This window comes from Protopterus annectens, chromosome 10.part0 (genome assembly GCF_019279795.1).
Source record: "Protopterus annectens isolate FY-2018-M chromosome 10.part0, PAN1.0, whole genome shotgun sequence".
NCBI classification, from domain to species: Eukaryota; Metazoa; Chordata; order Ceratodontiformes; family Protopteridae; genus Protopterus; species Protopterus annectens.
This window is the reverse complement of record NC_056744.1, coordinates 1,721,286,275-1,721,304,940: the sequence shown is the minus strand read 5'-3', so window position 1 is coordinate 1,721,304,940 and position 18,666 is coordinate 1,721,286,275. Positions and strand designations below refer to the sequence as shown.

Here is an 18,666-nt window from a genome sequence, read left to right as displayed (position 1 = left end):
GCTAGAGCTTAAACCAAAAGCAACATTCCTAGCACTAGAAGATGTAGATGTCTGTGTAGTCAAAGAAACCTGGCTCAAGGCCTCAGAAAGTACCCTGGACTTGAAAGGCTACAATGCCTTCCACACCCTTAAACCGCAAAATGAGCATGTGAAAACCAAAGAAGGCAGTGTTTCAATCTATATTATAGATAAATTCACCTTCTGTCTAGTTAGACTGAACAACTCCATGGAGTTACTCCAGGTCACAGTGGGTGACACCACCATTTGAGTCATAGCCAGTTATAGATCCCTCTCCATGGGTAATGACAACCATGAAGCCTACTTGACAAAACTGGAGACAATCTAAATTTTACTGAACACACGGATTATGGGGGATTTCAATTATCCCACCATCAACTGGGAACCATACTCTAGCCCTAACTTGCTAGCACAAACGTTCCTTTACTTTGTTAATTCAAATGTCCTGGAACAAATTGTCCATACCCCAACAACGGGAACAAACATTCTGGATCTGGTCCTCAACAACATGTAAAGCAGAAGTACTGCTGCAAGTGTCAGACCCACGTTAGTTAAAACTGACCACAAATCAGTCACCTTCAAGCTGGCACTAACACGAGAACTCACAAAGGATGAAATCAGACTAAAAAACTTCAAGTCAAACTATACCCTCCTAGGTGAAGGTATAAATTTATTCCAAGCCCCACCCCAAGCTGGAAGTGGTAACTATGCCGAAGCTTATACTAAAGCTGTGTACAAATCACTTGCATAAGTGTATAAAACTCAGTTGTCCCAAAAAGAATCATAGCCAGAGTCCAAAGTAAAAACAAGCTGCCATGGTGGACATCCAGCATCAACAAACTTTACAATAGATGCAAAATGTTGCTGTCCAAGAATACAAAGGCAAGGCCTCAACAATGGACAAGCACCCTACTCAGACTCAACAGACAAATAAGACAACTTGTCAATTCCTCCAAGGGCTCCTTTGAAAGAAACCTAGTAAGTACTGCCAAGGATAGCCATAAGGCCTTTTACAGCTTATGTATGTAACCTAAAGGGTAGGACCCAAGCATGTGCAGAACTAGTGACCAATGGTATCACACACATTGACCCCACAGAGACAGCAAACCTGCTAGCAGATAGGTTTGGTGAAAATTTCACTCCCTTTTCCCTGCCTAACTTACAACAAACCTTCCCCGAAACTCCCACACCCTATATATCTGAAAAACAGGTTCTCAAAGTCTTATCCAAGCCAAAAAATACAGCCACTATGGGACTAGACGACATCCAAAGCTGCCTTCTAAACAGGCTAAAACATGAACTAGCATCACCACTAAGTACCCCTTTCAATCACAGCCTAACCACAGGCTTTGTTCCTGTTGAATGGACAACAGCAAGATACTCCCCTCCACAGATGTGGCCTACCAACAAACCCAAGGAATTACAGACCCGTAAGCCTGACCAGTCTCATGTGTAAGGCTATGAAACATATCATTATGGACCTCATAAATAAAGACACAGGTGACCTCCAAACCCTGGATCCTACCCAATTTGGTGGATTTCTTTGAAAATGTGACCAAGCCCATTGATGAGGGTAAATCAGTGCACACAGCATACCTCGACCTAACAAAGGCTTTTGACACAATCTCACATTCAGGAATTAGTAATAAACTTAGCAAACTGAATGTAAACTCCTAAGTTGTAAGATGGGTTGCCAACTGGCTCACAAACCGGACAGACACTATCAAAGTGGGTGACTCCACATCAACCAGCAGACCTGTTACCAGTGGGGTACCACTGGGGTCAGTGCTGGGCTCTCTACTGTTTGGTATGAATCCCCAAATGATGTCAGTATACTCCAGGAGGGTCTCACGCAGACCAAAGACTGGTGTACTAGTCATGATCTCAAGTCTCAAACTGAATGCAAAGAAATGTGTCATCATTCCCTTCAGCACAAGCAATGTCCCCTCACACTATCAAATCAACAATACCCTAAGTGCCTATGAAGTGGTAAGGGACCTAGGATCACATGTTGACTGTGACCTGAACTTCGACCACCATGTGCCTGCTGTAGTAAAGAAAGCTTTGTACGTGGCACACTTGATTAGTAAAGGCATCTCCTCGAAAGCAAAAGAAGTCATAACCCCCCCATATACTCTGCACTTATCCGGCCCATAATTGAGGCCTATTTGACATGTAGCGTACTAAGCACCTACAACAAGTAGAGCGACCTCAGAGTTTTCTAACAAAGAAGATCAAGGGGCTCCAACATATGCTTTACACAGAGTGACTAAAGTCCCTGTCACTATACTCCGTATCATATAGACTTCTGTAGGCCAGACATGTCTCCCCCTAAGAACAATCCAAGACCCAAACCTAATGAACTTGCTGCATATCTGTAAATCAAATGGGACTAGGGCTTCCAGTTCTAGGGACCTAAATATGGCCTGTGACTTAAACAGGACATGCTGGAGAGAAAGATTTATCTCAAGGCGACTGCCATGTCCTTGCAACAGGTTACCAATTCATGTGAAACAGAGCACCTCTATGACACTGTTCAAGAGGAACACGGATGAGTGGATGGGGCACCATAAATTCTTACTGGGGATAGAGCCCACAACCCTCCTGGACATGGGCAGTCATCATTAAATGCAATCTTGGGTATTGACTAACATCTTTTATAGTATTACATTGAGATGAAACGGCTAGGCTTAAAATGACCTTCAGTTCGACAGCCTTGTAATTTCCTATGATCCAGGGATCCTATGATGATATTCCTATGACAATTAGCTGTGCTACATAAAAGAATTTCCTGATAACCGTTGTCACATGATGGTCAAAAGAGAGAGAGTTATTAACCCAAGTCCCCAATTCCCTTTTTGTAGTGGTGTGTTGTGTATACAACATCATGAGAGGAAGGGCTGTCTACAAAAATTAAAACTACAATACAACTCTACAAAAATTAAAACTACAATACAACACAAAAACAAAGAACATACAGAACAAGAAAAAAAGCTTCATGATTTTTCATTGTAGACATCTCACATCTATCCAGATTACTCCATCTTCATTTATCAAACTGGCAATCATTCTGTTGAAATTTTCAGCAGGCATTGATTCAATTCTACTTTTCTAGCAACTCTTACTTAAGGCAGACAATTCTCAGTGCCACTACATCTCCTGCCATTACTAATCAAGCCACTAATGCCTTAACAGAAAACATTTTTCACGGATCTCAAAAACGCAGTTCATCAGCTGTCCACAAGTTTCTTGATGTAACACCGCAGAATGTAAAGGATCTGATATGCTTTTCATGGACGGCAGAGGAGGAAACAACCACTACATAGGCATTCTACAAAACACTCCCATTTCCATAAGGTTCTAGGGGACCACTAACAGCACCGACATTGCTGTCCAGGACACACCTGGTCCACATGGCTCTAGTATACCAGTCGTTTAATTTTGAAGAGCTTCCACTGCATCATCTACTAAACTGCAGTGCACAGGGGTATTACTTACAATGGGCATGCACACAGGGTATTACTTACAATGGGCATGCACGTAGGGTATTACTTACAATGGGCATGCACACAAGGCATTATCTACAATGGGCCTGCATACAAGCTGTTATTTACAATGTGCCAACACACGTGGTATTATAAAAATGCTTCTTGTATACAGGATATACAACACCTTGGGCACCGATACATTGCATACGATACCCTGTGGACAGACGCACTGAGCCTGCACACAGGGTATTATCTACAGTGTGCCAATGAGGGGAGGGAGGTGTATCGGGCTCTCCACTTGGTTGACACCTGGCAGGACCACTAGGTGTTGCACAAATGAAGTATGATCCTGTGAGCATGTGCTGCCTGAGAACATGTAGAGATACACAGTAATTCCTGCAGCTGGTAGCAGCAAACAGAAGCTCAGACAGTCACCACATGGGGGATGGTTTCTCCACCATAGGAGGTAGGCCCCCTACTGGACTGGTAAGTTGGCCTGATCCTTACCATCCATTTATTGCCAGGCAGTGGGGCTGAAAAAGCCCCTCCAAGCAGGAACAAATAGGTCAGAACACTATCACCTAACCTGGGGATAGCTGTTGTCATTCTAATGATGAAAAAAAAGGGCTACCTAGGTTAAGGTAGTGGAGCCATCAGGCGGGGTCTGTCAGGAAAAATATTAATTTCAAGTCACTGCATTTATTTTTAAATTTCTAAAGCAAGTAACATCAACAGTATACTAATGCACATTTCAGAACATTGTTTTTATTTTCTTCAAACAAGTAAGCCCTCTGGCTCTTTGGTGGCAACCCAGTAACAATGTCTGGTTAAGCAACTTGCTCAGGGTCTTACATTTGAAAGTGGAAACTGTGGGACTCAAACCCAAAACTACAGGATGAAGCTCATTAACAGATATGTAGCCAATCTCTTATTATATCAAAATTTGGACCCACATAAATGTATTGTTATGCACAGAGCTTGCTCCTGATATCGTAGTATTTTAAACATATAGTTACTATCTCAGTAACAAAAATTAGCCAACTAACACAAACTTGCTACTGAACAAAATACATTAGTATATCACACACACACACACACACACACACACACACACACACACACACACACACACACACACACACACACACACACACACACACACACACACACACACACACACACACACACACACACACACTTCATCAGGCAGTATCCCTTACCATATATACACTGGCTACCTCATTCAGTAACACAAAACTGTGGGTGGAATGTCTGGGAACACACAGGACACAAACAAAGGCCTCATCCTCCTGGCAGAACAACTCCAGTCTCCGTCTGTGCTCTCCACAGCACTGCTCTGTTCTCCCATTTGTAGCACACAGATTCTGCATGTTTTCTTTTTCACTGCAGTTTGGTTCCTGTTGTATATACCCCAGTTTCAGCCTCTGTGAACATTGATCCATTTCAGGCAGGAGTAAATTCACCATGTAGCTCTCTTAAGAAATTCTTGTCTACATTTAGGACAGGAAGGTTTTATTGTTTTGTACTAAATCATGTCAATACAGACTCTGTAAAACTACTGCCCACAAATCAGAATCACTGGAGTTTCTAGAAAAAAGAAGAAATAAATGAACTGCTGCATCAAAATCCAAACTTCTGCCTGTACTCAGCCTGTTGACAGAAATTGCTTTTTTTTTTTTTTTGGTTTCATTATCAGAGCACAGGAAGTAGAATGTGTGAGGAAGTGACCGCTTCTATTTAAAGGGGCAGTATACCAATTAATTGTCATAAAGCTTGCTGAATATGAACATTTGCTGTTTCAAGCCGTTTTATTTCATGTAGTCAAGTATGCAAACTCAACATATAGTTAGTCAAGCTATATAACCATAACATGTCACAGAAATCCATCCAATTCAAGTACATGAAAAAAGATAAATATTTAAAGACATTTCATTACCAAACCTTTCTGTGAACTAATCACAGTGCTGCTAAGCTGATTCAGAACTAATTACTATATGCAAATAAATCATTCCACGTGACTTTAATTTATTATAAAATACATTTTCACTTAATGCAGTCTTTTTTGACTGGAAACCTACTGCATAATACTGAGCTACTGTTTTATCTCAACCTATATTCTGATATTTTTTAGCATTGATAAATGACAAGTGACATATTCATCCACAGTTTTTCCTCCACCATACATCCTGTACTATATATTGCAAGCAGTTTTTGCTAATATTTCTAATTGTTTTATTTACTGACTGAATACTTAGTTGTACGTTTAGATGCAGCTACATAGGAAATGCATTAGCTACTGATCACCATTTTTTCCTCCATTATCTATACTGTGCTATGTTTCTGTAAATAGCTTTCTATTAACATTATTCTGTATGCATTACTAATGTTATCATCACTGTCAGAACATTCACTTTCAGTTTTTCCCCTGTTTCTACTAACCTGATATTACACTATGGAACAATTCCCCAGACTTCCACTGAAAAAGGGTCTGTTTTAGCCCAGTCAGACTTTCTCAGTATACAAGTGCAAATAAATAAATACTATAATTTTGCCTTGCACAGATTCACTTACCCCACTTAACCATTCTGCGTGAGTAGCTCTCTCTGGAAGCCTTTTTATTTTGTACTGAATTACATTTAATCTTTGTACAACACACTAGCTAAACAAGGTTTTGTTAATTAGTCAGACTTTCATTAATTAGTACAGACCTTCCCCATGCTTATAGTTGTGTTGAAACTTGTCACTCAACTCTATCAAATTCGTTCATTCGTTTAGCCACGTCAAATCTTGTGTTATTCCAGGCTGGCTACATTAAGAATCCATGTGTTGACTACTGAATATTATAGACACAGAAATATATTATGTTTTTCCTGTTTAGAGCAGTTTGCTCATAAATAACTACCTGTCTTTACATTACATCAGGTAGTGCACAAAAAAAAAAAACAAATGACATTTTTGCAGCATTGGCAAATGTATCTGGCAGCTGATTTTGCAGGCGGAAAAACTTGTAATAGTAATGCTTGCCTCATGATCACGCCACTGAGTTTAGAAGCAAACTTTAACCTTAGTGACATCATGGTAGTGAAAGCATGAAGTCATATGCACAGTGGTGCACCCACTTTGGTCTACAGAAAGAGTGCTCTCTATGCCTACAGTGATGCTAGGATGGACCATACTAAATTTACTTGGGTTGTGGTTTAATAAAAAGTTTACAAAGCGTTTTATTAAAAATGACTCAAATAAATAGTAAATTAGAACAACACAAGTGCATTGCTGCACTTAACTCACTATGCTACAATGCAGCCATGATCATGACCAAAACTCACTAGATGCTACAATACACCCATGATCATGACAATATCACTTTAAAACTTCTTCTTTCTTCTGTATCCCAAGTCATCTTCTCTCTACCCTCACAGCATAGCATCTTCCTGTAGCATTTCGGTCAAAGATGTGTGGACCCTTCAGAATTAAACTCTGTTGTGGTCCAAGATTGCATTACTTAGGAACACGTCTTAATGGTTGACATTATGCAATTTATTTTTATAATGGTAACCAATGTAATGTTAAACATGCACACAGGTGCTTAATCTAAACCCCATACTATAAGTATGACAGCTGACAGAAGTATCTGTTAATCCAAAATAGTTTACCTAGTCCATTTTGTAATAGGCAGCAGACATTTATTTCTGTATCTTAGTTTATCTGTTATCCACCTAATGGTGCAGGTTATATTTAAGACCAGAAGCTGGTCTCGCCCTTCTCTACATACGTTAGCTGTTATTTACTATGACTAGTGCAGGAAGGCCTTGTTACTTTCCTTTCAATACTTTGTTCTTTGCTGTGCAGGCAGTTCAGATCACTATTAATAAAAGAACAATTCTGTTAGGTGACATGGAGCTCCTTTTTTAATATTTTTACTCCTTCATCCCAACAGCTGACAATTACCTCCCCCCAAGCATCATCCCAATATTTCTGGTAGGTGCTGTACTCTCATCTAGTCTTCAGTTTTACAGCACCAACTCCTCTTTTTAAGACAGGGAAGCCAGCAGGTCATAGGATTCATAGAAAATTGAACATGGAAACTCAGTTCTGATCTAAAGTTGTACATACAAACACACCCATAAGATCAAAACAATGGTATAGTAAGATTTACAATAAATCCTCACTAAGGCATGCTATACTACTGAAAAGTTAATAAACAGGCAAGTCTTATTCAATGGTGTGACATATATAGACAAAAACAGTATGGAGTCTGTCCCAGCTGCAGTACATTCACAATATTACATACTTTAACTAACCAACTGTAGAGCAATGTGGAAAACAGACAATTAAGGGGTGTTATTTTAATGTATCTTAACTGTGCCTTTCAACCTCTGGACCACTAGCTACTACATCAACAGCTAGGAAAAAATAAATTTGCACAAGAGGTAGATCAGTGGTTTTAAAACTAACTCAACAACAGGACCTTTGCAGTTTACCTTAACAATGGTCTCTCAAAAGGCAAGATAGCTCCAAAATGATTAACAGGTTGATAAGAACTCTCCCCGTGTGGGTAAACTTCAGTTACTGGGTATTAATGGCACTGTCTGGATGTCAGCAAGGAAGAAATTTGGAGAACAAGAGATGAAATCAACTATAAAAACACTCTGACTGGGGAGAATCCTGCAGCTGTTCAGTAAAATGCAGTTCAAGTTTCATAAGATGGCTTCTGGTAATTTAGAGGAAAAAAATAAATCAAATTCCACACAGAGGTGTTTAAAATAAATGAAACACTGAAGGAATATATCAATTCAGATAAAACAGAAGTCTAGAAAAATTAGTTTCATGAGATGACTTCTAGTAATTTAGTGAGAAAAAATAAATCAAATCCACACAGAGGTGATTAAAATAAATGAATCACTGAAGGACTATATCAATTCAAATAACAGAAGTCTAGAAAGATAGAAGAAACTTTAACTAGCTATTTGGAAGAGCTGATAAAACTGCAAAAGGCTGGCTGAGCATGAGGCATCTCAAGAAGAGTTGTTTCATGAAAGAGTAGAGTTTGAACCAAGTGTGCAGAGAAAATCTGAGATTTTCTGCTATACCAGAGAAGCTTGAAAGAACAGACTCTATTACTTTTATAACAGTACAAATAACCAACTGGACTGGTGCTCTACAATTTGGTAATTAAAAGGGTACATGTAATCTATGGCCCAAACCCGGCCATAAGAAATCAACCAAGACCTAACTTATTAAAAATCCAATCATAGCCGCTCTGGATTGGATATAATATAACTTAAAAGCAACTCTTTCATCATTTCTCACTTTCTAGACTTTATAAATCTTTTTTATATAACCTATAGTTCTACAGCTATCATTAACCAGATTGTTGATATGATTAGAAAAACTCAAAAAAACCCTACCCATATACCCAGGAGATGGTAGATTTGTGGCTATTTTCAAGAGATGAGGATCACGCTGGTGTACATTTATATTCTACCAAAAACTGCTATTATGGCGCTTAAGAAAATTTTGGAAGAAATAATCAGCTTTCAGCAGAGAATATTTAAAGGTGGGGACTGGAATGTGATTTAGAATACTGAGGATTTATCAGAGGGACATAGAAAGGAAATATAACAAAACAGGGCAGGTTTCTGAAGAAAGTTTTGTAAATATTTGCTATGGAAGATGTATCTAGTAGCAGAAAATCAGCCCGAATTTACATATTATTCCCCAAGGTACAATAACTGGGTTAGACTGGATAGAAATTAAATTTCACAGTAACATGTACATTTAATTGAGAGCATTGGCACACATCCAATAAGTATTTCAGATTATCCATTGATAACAGCTAAGACAAAAATACAGGGTCATGAACAAAAAAAATAAGACATTGGCACCTTCATACTTAGTAAAAAGAGGAATTTAAGCAATAGGCAGTGGAAGTTAATCAAGAGCATTTAGGGAAAACAGAAATTTCTTCAGAAGGGAAAGCTAGTGAGTCGGATAAAATGAAATTGGAGTTTAAGGGTAGGGTAGAAATGAAAGGGATATGTTTAAGGAGTAATGGGAACTATTTAGAGGGTCTGACAAAGGTTAGAGTATTGCAGAATAAGGGGAGTCTCACAGTAAAAGAAGAGGAGCAAAAGCAAAGTGCTAATGGGAAAATAAGGGAGACGTTCGATAATATGCATGTATTTAGAAAGATTGTTGTTAAGAAACTGTTTTTGATTACAGCTCCAAAGTGAAAACATTGGTTTGCATAACTTGGGCAACAAAAAGAAAAAAATTATTATCACCAAACTTATGACGATAAAAATTACCAGAGATCCTGTACAGGTGTTTCAGGTATTGTGGAGATGTTATGAAAACTTGTATAAAGCAGAGGAATGTGGAAACCAAGAAAAAGCACAAACGGAAATATTTATGAAAGAATTATGCCAACATTAGAGGTAGATGAAGCTTAACAGCTAATAGTTAAGACAGGACGAAATGAGATAAAATGGTGCTGCATTATCAATCTACAGGAAAGTGCCCAGGAACATATGGTAATTCCTGTGGGAGTCTGGAAGTTAGGAGGGAAGAAAGTGATAACAGTGTTTTAAAAGGAGGGGAAGCACTAGCATCTTGGAAGAAAGTTGTGGTGGTTGGACTACCCAAAGAGGTTAAAGACCCATCAGACTTATTTCAATTTTATACAAGAATTATAAGGCATTATACTAGCTAAGATAATGGCAAAAGTGCTGGCAGAACTTATATAAATGGATCTATGTGGTTTTGTGGAGGTGAGAGAAACATTTGACATAGGTTCATAGGAGATTACTAGGCTAATAGCTTAACAGCCTTTACAAGCCTAGCCAATATTTCCCAAATTTTACCAGATTTATGATTCCTAGGAAATACAGGAAGACTTAGGTTTGTTCCTATGCCTTTGAGCATTTTGCAGACTGCCCTTGTCCATAAGGGACCTAGGTGTTAACCCAGGAGTTAATTTATGATTCCCCATCCATTCATCCAAATTTCATTTGAGGAGGGCCAGGGAAAGGCTCTGCTTAATGTGAATTGGAAACCTGTTCCAGAGAAGGGGTAATCTTTAAGACACATATCTGTCTCTCCAGCATGTTTTGTTTGAGTCTCAGCAAGTTTAGATCCCTAGTTTGCATGACCCTCATGCTGTTTGTCTTGCGTTTGTAAGTGCCATGTAGGTTAGGCATAGGTCACCCCTTAATAATCAGTAGGAGACAGAGTAAAGGGATAGGACTTTTAGTCTATTCACATAAGACATGTTATTTACACCCTAATTTTTCTTTCTGAGGAATCTCTGAGATCACTCCAGCTGTTGTAAATGCCTAGTTAAGTACATGCCAAAAGGGGCAAAATGGGCATTGTATAGTCATTACTGGTCTGATGGGGACTAGGTACAGTGGGAATATAACTTCCTTGGATCTGAATGCCATGGCTTTACTTATAAGCTGTGCCACATAGAAGGACTTCCTTACCACTGTGTACACATAGCATTCAAAGTAGCTTAGGCTACTCTCCATCTGTGTACCTAGATATCTCACCTCTGGGTTCACTCTTAGGGGTGTGCTATTAATGTAATTTGCAGGGTTATTTGACTTCTCAAATGGTATTATTATGTATTTTATTTGCATTTAGTTTTAGGCCATGGCTCTGGCACCAATCATTTGTCTGAGTCCAAACCTTCTAAAGAATATTTACATTGTTGGGGGATTATGTGTTTGCCCCCAACTTGCAATCAACAGTATATTCTGAATAGGGGTGATCCAAGCACTGAGCCCTGTGTCACACCACTAGTAACTGTCCTCCTGCTGGATCTGGATTCACCCACTTTAACAACATCTGTTCTGTCCACGAGCCATTTGGCTATAAATATGGTGATGCAGTTTATCTATGAGAATTGTGTCAAATGCCTTGGCCAGGTCAAGCTAGGTAATATGCACTATTTTACCCTTAGTCATGGCCCTAGCGACTTTTTCAAACAAGTCTACCAGATTTTAGCAGACCTACCCTTGACAAAGCCAAATTGGGTTGGGTTCAGTGTTTGGAGGTTTCCTATGACACCATTTATCAGGTCCATGATTATTCTTTCCATAGTCAAAAACTGTCTGTAATTTCCTGGGTCAGTTTATGGTCCCCCTTTATGCAGAGGGATGACTGTTGCTGTCCTCCACTCCATTGGAACAAAGCCAGTCTGGAGGCTGTGGTTAAATAGAGATGCTGAACATAATCCCAGCAACAGTCACAATGTAGAATCCAAGAAAAACAGAAAAAAACGTTGCTGGAAACTGCTGGTTTAAAACCTAAAGTTTAATAACAACACAATACAGAGAACATACAAACACAAACATATTTAAAACACTCCTCAACCAATCCACTGCTTCATTTAATCCTGGGAACCTGTGTGCAGCTAGCTCTAGGATCCATTTAGACTCCACCCATTCAGTGGTTTGCTTAATGTCACCACCTCTGTTATTCAAGACTACATTCTGTATAACCCTAAAACTGAATTGATGTGTGGAATGATTCTGTACATGTCTATATAGGGCATTATGTTCATCCAAATTTCTAATTGATGACATATGTTGTAAAATTCTGACCTTGAGCATGTTATTGGTCTTGCCCACATAATAACACGAACAGGAGTCACAGTTAATACACAACGTCTGTTGTCCTACAAGTTGCTCTCCCTTTTAACTGAAATCTCCTCCCACTTACCGGATGAGTGAAAACCACATCTCTATTAATATGGGCACAAGCCTTGCAATGACCACATGGTACCGTGCCCATGGTTAGTGGCAGAGCTTTTGTGATATTGGCTACCCTCTCTTTACACAACATGTCCTTTAAATTTCTATTCCTCCTGTATCCAAATTGTGGGTTACTACCTACAATGTCCCTCAGGCAGTCATCACTGGTGATGATATTCCAGTTCTGGTTGATTATGTCACAAACACCCTTTACATTACTTCCATAAGTTAACATAAACCTTTGTCTTGTTCGTGTACATACAGCAGATGTATCTTTCCTCTCATTCTGCCTAGACACATTAATCCAAGGCTTATATTTGTCCCTTCTGTGTGTCCTACCCTTCTTCACTACCCTTTCTATCAAACCATCATTGTAACCTCTATCCTGAAAATTTTTTCTCAACTTTATTATCTCTTGATCAAACTGTTCATCTTCCATACTCAACCTAGAGGTCCTACTGACCTGATCTTGTACTATGTTAGGGAACATGAAACGAGGGTGCATGCTATCAAATGATAGCATGGTGTTCTTCCAACATTCCTTTCTGAACAACTCAGAACTAAAACCATTCCCAGTGAATCTAACAGAAAGTCTATTTGATCACTAGAACTGTTGATACTAAACTTCAAAAATGAGGTTGTCGAATGAAGAAAATCTATGAAATGTGTCAACTGTGTGCTACTCCTTCTCCACAAGATAAAAATATCATCCACAAAACGTAGATATACTCCTATATACCTGTACCATTCCTCATTCTCTAATACATGCTGTTTTTCCCAATGCAATAGAACTAAATTGGGTGCCCATGGCTACCCCTGTGATGTAGAATTAATGCCCATGAAAACATTATTGTCCAAAACTAATGCTAGTAGATCTTTTATTAGGTCAAGTTTCATCCCATTGAGCAGTTCCCCTACGGCTGTTATTCCATAGTGGTTCCCTATCACCGTAAATAAGCTTTGGACATCTAGTGTGACCATTATCATGTTTTCTAGGGACATGTTCCTACTTAGATCCCCCAAAACAGTGAGGAAATGTGCTGTATCCTTCAGTATATTCTCTAATTTATCTACATAAGGTCTTAATGTAACTTCTAGCCAGATAGAAATATTTTCAGTTACCCACCCTCTTCCTAACACAATAGGTCTAAGAGGTGGGTCAGTAGGTGATTTATGTACCTTCAGGAGGGCCTTGAACACAGGTATAACTGGCTTCTCTATTAAGAGAAAATCAAACAGATCCTGTTCTATATACTGATTAATATATAACCAGTGTGTACTCTGTCAATCACACCTTTTACCTCAACTGGATTTAATAACACATAAACCTCTCTTTCGGAAAGCAATTCCTTCATCTTAGTCCTATACCAATGTGTATCCAAAAGCACAACTGCCCCTCCCTTATCTGCCATTCTTATTGTTAGATCTGAGTTGTTACTCAGATCTTTCCTCTGTTTTTCATTTAAGTTGTAAAACTTCTCATTACTTTTCCTCTGAAAATAGGCTGTTAAGTCAATCTCACATTTATTGATAAATAAACCTAATGCTGGTGACAAGGGTGGGATGACTGTTGCTGTCCTCCACTCCATTGGAACAAAGCCAGTCTGGAGGCTGTGGTTAAATAGAGATGCTAGTGGGCCTGACAGGTCCTGTTTCAAGCCATTTAAAGGGCATCCTGGGATATCATCAAAGCCCATCAAAGCCTTGTTTTTAGCTTTAGAGAGCACAGTGGTGACCTGTTCTTTGGTGAAACTGGTAAAGGAATGGCGGAGAACATTTCTTGGGGAATAACTGGAGGTGATGGGAAAGTGAAATTTGAGCTGAATTTATTGGACAGCAGATTTGCTATATCTCCTGGCTGAGTATAGGTGATGCCATCTACAACTAATTCTGCATATTGTTGGGTGTTGCCATTAAGACTGCAGGCATAACTGAAAAATACCTTATGGTTATCCTTAGCTTGGGAGGCTATTTCTGCCTTAAAATTTGCTTTGGAAGACATGACTAGTTTCTTGATTTACTTGTTTAGACTAATCAGGGATTTTTTTGCTCTGCACACTGCATATTCTCTCTTACTGCAAGAAAACATTCTCATTCTTTTGTTGTGCAACCAATTTATACCAGGAATCCACCAGTGTGGCTTGTTTTTGTGATTTGACTTGGGCTTATTTTGGCCTGGTACTTCTGTTTCTATGCCGTTGTTTATGTGGTCATACAAGGCTTTTGTGTATGCCTCCACATAGGCTTTTGTATTTCTTGGGTTTGGGGAGCTTGGAAACTACTATGCCATCACTAAATAGGAGGTGGTTGCCTTAGAATACTTCTTAAAGGTTTTGGGGTTAGGTGGGGTGGCCTGGTTTTGTATTTATTTCAAGGAAGCTGGCTTTGTGATCTGATCTAACCAGTGAGGACATCACCCTTGGGGGGGTGCAACACTCTCCCATATTTATGAGTACCAGGTCTAGGATATTTGCATCCCTAGTGGGAGGGCAGACTAGTTGCTCCAGGTTATTTCCATTAACAAAGTCTAGATATCTTTGGGCCTGCAAGTTAATGGTTGTGTATGTATCCCAGTTAATGAAAGGGTAGTTAAAATCACCCATGAGTATGGAACTGGGCTAAATGGTGAGAGATTCAAATGACTTCAGGCATGGTGAATGGGTTTTCTGGTTCATGGTGGGGGACCTGTAGCTAGAAAGAATATGGCAATGGACTTTTCCTATGGCTAGTTGTACATAGAGTAGCCCAAGCATGCCATATTGTTTGACCAGTCTTGAGGTGCGCTTATCCTTTATGTAGATAGAGATGCCTTTTGTCCTTTCATGTGTGGTGGGTAATCAGAATGTATGAAAAGCATTATAGCTATGCACTGCTGGAGTGCTTTCCATGGCTTAGAACCAAGTTTCGGTAACTGCACAGAGGTCAGCCTTCTCCAGCGTGAGGAGTGCTTCCAGGGAGTGCAGCTTCTTTTTGAGACTCCTAGCAGTGGAGCAGTAATACCTTTAGCTTAACCTGATTAGATTTTGCTATGTTGGAAGGTTTGTCTGTTTGACTATGCATAAAAATGGTACTATAGGGGTGAATAATGCTTTGGTCAATGTCCAAAAGCCTAGTGGCGACAGGTAAAGACCATCACTGGCAAAGCAATGTGTGTGGCGTCAACCATGTTCTCTCAGGCTGACATATATTGGACCCCTTTGGAATGACACCAGTAGCTAAGCCAATTATTGAAGTCAAACATTTTCTGTTGGTATTGTAGTATCATCATTAGAGATGGTAGAAAGATGCCCAGTACTAGGCCCATACCTTCCTGAGACAGATATTCTAACAGCTCAGTCATGTCTCTCTTCACATTGTCCAGGGGGTACATCTCAGGTCATTTACGCTCACATGGACTATGAATGAGTCATACTAGTACTTGGTGTTTAGTGGCCTGAGTGTTGCATGATATGGCGGATCCTGGCCCCTGACAAGAAACTAAGTGTAACCTTCTCCTTATCCATTCTGGTGAGAGGAACATCAGTGTGTCTCACAATGGACTCTTCTATGACTAAAATACTGGGTTGTGAGGTGTTACACCTTGCTAGTTGAGACACAGTGACGTGGTTTTATGTGTTGTAGTGGGAGTTCTCTTGTTTGTGTGCATTGAGAGTTTCTGAGGACTACGCTCAAGATGCCTTTGAAGTTTGGGTAAGTTACATGTGAGCACCTCTGCATATGTGGGTCTATGTGTCTGATCCTTTGTAAGTGCAGTGAGTGTTGTGTGAGTGTGTCACTGACAACCTCTTTGGTGTTTGTCTGTGTCTGTATGTGAGAGTCTAGCCTCTGGTGATATTGCGTAACTACATCTCTCACATACAGTATTTGAATGTTCCAGAATTAAGTGGTTGTCAATGTACATAAAGCAATTGTTACATTAGCTCAGGATGCCCATGTCCAGCAAGCTAGATGCAGAGATAGCAGGAAAGTGTTTATCCATGGTTGCAGGTCCCAATATCTGCTTTACATGGGAAAAAAGTGAAAGGTGTTTCAACTGGATGAGGAATGGGTGTTTACTTGGTGTAAACTACAGCTAACCTATCCAGCAATACTGCCCAGCACCCAAACCAGTCACTGTTTGATCAGCAATAGCCCTGGGTTCTGTAATAATGTAATCTAGACCTAACTAAATGTGGCAATACTGCCCAGCGCCCAAACCAGTCACTGTTTGATCAGCAATAGCCCTGGGGGCTGTAATAATGTAATCTAGACCTAACTAAATGTGGCAATACTGCCCAGCACCCAAATCAGTCACTGTTTGATCAGCAATAGCCCTGGGTGCTGTAATAATATAATCTAGACCTAACTAAATGTGGCAATACTGCCTAGCACCCAAAACAGTCACTGTTTGATCAGCAATAGCCCTGGGTGCTGTAATAATGTAGTCTAGACCTAACAACCAGTCACTGTTTGATCATCAATAGCCCTGGGTGCTGTAATAATGTAATCTAGACCTAATTAAATGTGGCAATACTGCCCAGCACCCAAACCAGTCACTGTTTGATCATCAATAGCCCTGGGTGCTATAATAATGTAATCTAGACCTAACTAAATGTGGCAATACTGCCCAGTGCCCAAACCAGTCACTGTTTGATCAGCAATAGCCCTGGGTGCTGTAATAATGTAATCTAGACCTAACTAAATGTAGCAATACTGCCCAGCACCCAAACCAGTCACTGTTTGATCAGCAATAGCCCTGGGTGCTGTAATAATGTAATCCAGACCTAACTAAATGTGGCAATACTGCCCAGCAACCAAACCAGTCACTGTTTGATCAGCAATAGCCATGGGTGCTGTAATAATGTAACCTAGACCTAACTAAATGTGGCAATACTGCCCAGCACCCAAACCAGTCACTGTTTGATCAGCAATAGCCCTCGGTGCTGTAATAATGTAATCTAGACCTAGCTAAATGTGGCAATGCTGCTCAGCACCCAAACCAGTCACTGTTTGATCAGCAATAGCCCTGGATGCTATAATAATGTAATCCAAACCTAAATAAATGTGGCAATACTGCCCAGCAACCAAACCAGTCACTGTTTGATCATCAATAGCCCTCGGTGCTGTAATAATGTAATCTAGACCTAACTAAATGTGGCAATGCTGCTCAGCACCCAAACCAGTCACTGTTTGATCAGCAATAGCCCTGGATGCTATAATAATGTAATCTAGACCTAACTAAATGTGGCAATGCTGCTCAGTGTGCAAACTAGTTGCTCCTTGAGTAGTGCAGGACAGAGGAAATTTCTAAGGTAGTTTTTATAGGGATAGTGCAACATCTGGTGACTGCATATATACAAGGCACCACTGCATGGTGAGCAGCTTTACATAAAAGTGAGACTTACATAAAAGCAGAAAAAACAAGTTTTAAACTACCTATGCCCCAAGGCTAATTAGATAAGAACACAGTAAGCTTTCCAACAGCAATTCTCAGCTCAGACAGGTGAAATCAGCCATCTACTACCACAAGAGTGAAGACTTTCACCTTCTTAATGTAAAATGACTGGTAAGATGCTCAGGTGTTAGGGAACCACAAAACAGATGCCTAAAAGCACTAGAAACAGTAGATACAGTGTTTTCAGAGTACTACAAATGCAGAACAACAGACCTTACTCTAGTGGAAAAATGCAATTCTTAGCAGTACTGGAAAAGCAATAAATCACACAGAAATCTTTCATAAAGGAATTAAAACAAGTAATACATGTACAAAATAATACCTAATTTTGTTTTTTTTGCCATGGATTCAGATGCAACCAAAATCTCTAAAGTCTCTGATATCATCTCCAAATGATGAGAAGCTCTGAGTAAAAGAGCCAAAAAATCCACTGAAATTCTGTGACTGGGAATGGAACCCATTCTGTGGTGGTGAGCTCATCAAATCATAACCACTAGACTACCAGAGATCCCCAATTAATCCCTCATTAATAGAGCAATGATAATCCAGAGTTAAGCAGAATGTAAGAAAATACTGCTGTTATTGGAGGGCCTTGATGCAGAGAAACCATTCCAAACAGTAAGCTGGGATTTTAAGAACAGGGCAATGAAAGCATTTGCATTCCCTGATACAATAATATGGCTAATTAGGAGAATATATGAAGGCTTGGAGGCAAGAATTAAAAAATTCAACCAGAGCAGGTCTTTCCCTTAGGATTCCCATCCCCCCATCTGTCCTTTTGCCTATACTCTGATTTCAATCCCTGATAGGGAAGGCAGCCTCTGGCCTGCAGTCCAATGTCTTCTTGGCCTCTTTTCATTCTATTACCTTTCCCTCTGTAGTTATTTGCTCCCAATACCTGGTTGCTTTGCTAGTTTTCTCCAACAAATTCCACACCCCTCTTGCCTGT

The 18,666-nt window shown here is 39.8% G+C and overlaps 1 protein-coding gene across 1 annotated transcript in view; it reads right to left on the bottom strand.

Moving 5' to 3' along the window:
• The window catches only part of LOC122814469 (zinc finger protein 845-like), a 781,911-nt gene that overhangs the window by 192,641 nt on the left and 570,604 nt on the right, over nucleotides 1-18,666 (bottom strand). Inside the window, exon 9 of the mRNA XM_044087049.1 lies at nucleotides 4,727-4,999. Within this exon, the coding sequence (XP_043942984.1) occupies nucleotides 4,727-4,999 (273 nt within the window). The remainder of the gene's footprint in view (nucleotides 1-4,726; nucleotides 5,000-18,666) is intronic.